Source organism: Cryptomeria japonica, chromosome 7, assembly GCF_030272615.1.
Source record: "Cryptomeria japonica chromosome 7, Sugi_1.0, whole genome shotgun sequence".
In the NCBI taxonomy this organism is placed as follows: Eukaryota; Viridiplantae; Streptophyta; class Pinopsida; order Cupressales; family Cupressaceae; genus Cryptomeria; species Cryptomeria japonica.
In genome coordinates this window covers 722,118,623-722,123,110 of record NC_081411.1, presented here as the reverse complement: position 1 = coordinate 722,123,110, position 4,488 = coordinate 722,118,623, and the positions used below count along the sequence as shown (strand labels likewise).

Below are 4,488 nucleotides of genomic sequence, written 5' to 3'. Positions count from 1 at the left end.
AATACCATAAAAATCACATCTTTTTGTTTAAAACATTATTATGTAATATTTTCCTAAATAATATTTAAAAGAACCAAGTAAATATAAAAAAATAAAAAAATAGATCATCATTCTTCTCCTGAAATATGCTATAATAAAAATTTGTGATAAAATTGGAGAACTAAACCCTTCTCTTTGTATCTTAAAACTTAAGCATCATTAAAAATTATAAAAATAGGAAATGCATGAAAAAACAAAAATAAGATGATTGCCATTGAGTAAACATTATATTATATTATATCACTATGTTATCATATTATTGTATTATATCAATATTATTTGTATTATATTTTTTTTTTTTGTTTTTTTTTTATCGATAAAAGGCCGAAGCCAAAATTTTATTATTTTTTTATAAAAAATATTACATCTCCATTCAGTGTGGGCACCAGTAGGAAAGAATGGAGATAAGAAAACCTCCGGTCTAGCCCAGATCCCTTCTGGGATAAGATATTATAACCAACTGTACATTTTTACAAATCCTCATCAGAGGATGGAGGCTGACATATTAAGACATTTTAGATTCTTTCTGTACATAAAAACTTTCAGCACTTTCCGGTTGAATCCATCTTCCCAACTTTGGCTAATCCACTAATGCTTCGAGCTTTAACTTCTGTCCTGTTTCCCGAATCTGCAAAACCTTATTGCAACTTACTTTGCCAGACTGTTAGAAGCATAGTAAACATAATAATTTGCTGCAATCATACAATGAATAATTACATCTTTCTATTTATGTAAGAGGATTATAGCCTGGATATCCCTTAGCTTGAAACCATCTTAACCTTTTGGGTTTCAATTTAAGAGATTATCCAGGCTACAATTCTGCCTACTAATGGAAAGGATCAATTTCTATCAGATTCTTAATATTATTTGTATTATATTATATCATATTTATATTATTATTTATTTAATTTTTTAATAACTAATAAATAAGTTAAAAAAATAAATTATGAATTTAATTTGAAAAAAAATATATTATTATTTTATTATATAAATACTGTTAAATTAGGAAAACTAAATCTTTAAAAAAAATATTAAATATAAATAATATTGAGTATTAATTTTAAAGGGCAAATGATTTGAGCATGTTGTTGAGGACCTAAGGCTAACAAGGAAAATATTCCTTTATGTTTTTAACCTTTTTAAATTAATAAGAAAAGTTTTTTTGAAGCATTAAAGCATGGTCCATTTAACCCGAGTGAGTTTGTCAATAATTTATGAGTTTAATTAATTTAAAAAAAATCAAGAAATACAAAATATGACTGCAGATAAAACAAAAATTAATATTCAACCAAAATTTTGTGAATGGTACTTTTACAAGAGTCTTTCATTTTCAATAAATAGAAATCACCCACCAACATCAAAGTATGGAAATTTGCTTTGTGCAAGGACAAAAATAAAATGACAGGATGAAGATGCCAGAAAAGGGTTAAAATAAGGTGAGGCAGAACCAATGGTCAATATTTCTCCAATCGTCTTGCATCGATATAGGTGCAATGGCATTCGCGGATGTGCTCCAACAACTCATCCATTTCATATAATGAACACCTTCATCATAAAGATATAGACGAAGAGATAGAGAGTGATATATATACACACATCTAAACATCCCCAATTAAGCTATAGGAATGTTAAATATCATATAAAGAAATATGAATTAATTGGAAGAGGATAATTAAAAAAATTTATGAAAGGATCTATAAGGAAAATGAAATATAAAAGGCATAAATAGGCTATTTGAAGGAAGAGTAAGTGAGAGAGAAGAGGAGGTATATATGGATAAAAGACATGGATGAGTAAGAGGAGGATATAGTGAGAATATATGAGAGAGTGAGTGTGTATGCAAAGATTAATAGAGGATAAGTTAATTAGTTTTGGAAGAAGCTACCCAAGCATATGCAATGCATGTGGCAAACAATTTATTTATAATTTACATAATAATATATGACATGAATACATGTGTAGATAGACCTTGTGGTGTCAATGAGTATATACACTTATTTGAAATTTTGCTTTGTGCATGCTATCTCCCACACTATTTTTTATTCCCTTTTCTTTTTTAATTATATACACAATACTTTTCCTTTTGTTGCAACAAACACACACTTCTTTGGATTTAAGGAAATACCAAAACCCAAAGCTCTTTTAAATGTCCTTTGAAGATGTAATGAGGGTTCCTCTTCTCTCTTTGAGAAAGTTATTATGTCATCTTGATACAACACCATTATTACTTAAATCAAATATGAAAATGACACATGCATAGCCCTCTAAAAATTAGCTCCAACATTTGTCAAACCAAGTGACATTCTCAGATAAACATAGGTGCTCCATTGAGTTGTGAAGGTTATTTTGTATTGCTTTGGTTCCTTGACCTTCACCTGGTTATAGCCCGAGAAACTGTTCATCATAAACAACAACTCACACCATTTGACCTTTTGTAAAATAGCCTCCATGTGGAAGAAACATAAAGGATTCTAAAGTCCACACATGACCTAATATTACCATTTTTCTTTCTTTGTAACTAAGTTAGAAACCGAGGTGGAATGTTTGATAAGCTTAATAATTCCACCTTCTCTTAATTTCATCAACTTTTGTTACATTTTGGAGACTAAAGTGGGATCGATTGATCTTTGCCTTTGTTTGAAAGGTTTTACATCAGATTTGAATGAAATTTCATGTTGAAATAAATCCTCCCTATATATTTTAAATCATCATATGACCAAACAAAAACATACTTATATTTTCTTAATAATGAAACAAATAGAATCCTAATTTTAAGAATCAATTTCTTACTTATAAAAACCTTTTGAAATATAAGACCTATACCAAGTTTATTTCTTTTAGATCCTCATTATGAACATGGGTAGCTTCTAGAATATGTCTGTCTACTCCATCAAGAGCTCTTTGTAATGCACTAAATCTTTTGGAATCTTAGTTGTCTTTAACATGTACAATCTACCTATTTCCCAAAGATTGTTTCTTTCCCACCAACTTCTTCTATAAAGCCTTGGAAATCAATTTTTATGATTTTGGTGCTCATCAATATGTTGTAGAAACTTTGCCCAATCCCGGTCACCGTCACCGAAAAATATTGTCAGGGATAGATGGCTTGGTTAACCCTTCGAAATTCCTACTGGTGTTATATCATAATTTCTAATAGCTACATGTGCTTGGAAGTTTACCAGTTCTACATGATAGCCGATCAACTTGCAGCCGGTCCCATCTAGCTCACCTGATGCTCCCATTCCACCATTCCATCTTATTCCCTTGTTCCCCCAGTTCCACGTAGATGCATATAAAAACACCACCCGCCCAAACCATACAACTACCAAAACACAAATCCTCAGCCCTGCAAAAATTGCAGAACAAAAAGAAGAAGAAAATCCCCAATTCGAACATGGCTTCTGTAGTATTGAGAATCCTCCGTGCAGCGTGCTTCGTATTCATGGCCGTCCGCTCCGATGGCTTCTCTCTGGCCACGGGTCCAGCGGCGGCGGCGGTGCCTGCGGCCCCGGTGGTCGTGGCTCGGAGGCCCGGGAAGCTGAACCTAACGGCCATTCTGGAAAAGGTCGGGCAGTTCAATACCTACTTAAGCTTGCTGAAATCCACACAGGTGGGCAGTCAGCTGATAAATTCTCAACAACAGGGGCTCACCCTTCTCGCCCCCCCGGACGCCGCTTTTGCAGCTTTGAAACCCGGCACACTTAACGCTCTTACCGACCAGGACAAAGTTGCCCTTCTGCAATACCACGCGTTGCCCAGCTATTACACATTGGGGCAATTACAGACCGTGAGCAACCCCGTTAGGACCGCGGCCCCGGGCAACGGCCTCTTCGGGATGAACTTCAGTTCCATCGGCAACAACGTTAATGTGTCCACAGGTATTGTTAAAGCAGCGATTTCCGGCCCCGTCTATTCACAGAGCCCCGTTGCCGTGTATACGGTCGACAAAGTGCTGCTTCCTCTGGGCATTTTTGGCCCAAAGCCCCCAGCAGCTGCTCCTGCGCCCGAGGCCGGCGGTCCCATGATCCCGCCCACCGTTTCTCCGTCATCTGACGGGTCTGCTTCTACGACTTCCGGCTGTGGATCTCGGTTTGTTTTGTCCAATGGCGTTACTCTGGCTCTGGCTGTTCTGTCTGTGGGTTTCGTGGCTTCCTTGTAAGGGTGGTGAGGTGGGAGTTTCTTTTTTTTGTTGCTTTCGAATTGCTGTGCTGTTGTGGGGTGGCCTGCCTTCATTCCTTGCCCTGAATAAAGGCCATTCTTTGTAATTGCGGTGATGTGTGTATTATTATTATTATTGTATTGTGTACGCGCCATGTTCAGATTTTGTATTCTGTATTTGATATTTTAAATTTTTGTTATCAGATGGGGACTGCTGATGGGTTTTGGAACTATCTATCATTAGTGATGTACTTATCAGAGTTTCAGTAAATTGAGTTTTTCTTTTTGCTA

General features: G+C 35.3%; 1 protein-coding gene across 1 annotated transcript; it reads left to right on the top strand.

Annotated features, from left to right (window-relative positions):
- Positions 1-3,351: 3,351 nt before the first annotated feature.
- On the top strand, positions 3,352-4,488 carry LOC131068824 (fasciclin-like arabinogalactan protein 11). Its single transcript, XM_058004099.2, has one exon. The coding sequence runs from the start codon at positions 3,434-3,436 to the stop codon at positions 4,196-4,198; it is 765 nt and encodes a 254-aa protein (XP_057860082.2). The 5' UTR covers positions 3,352-3,433; the 3' UTR covers positions 4,199-4,488.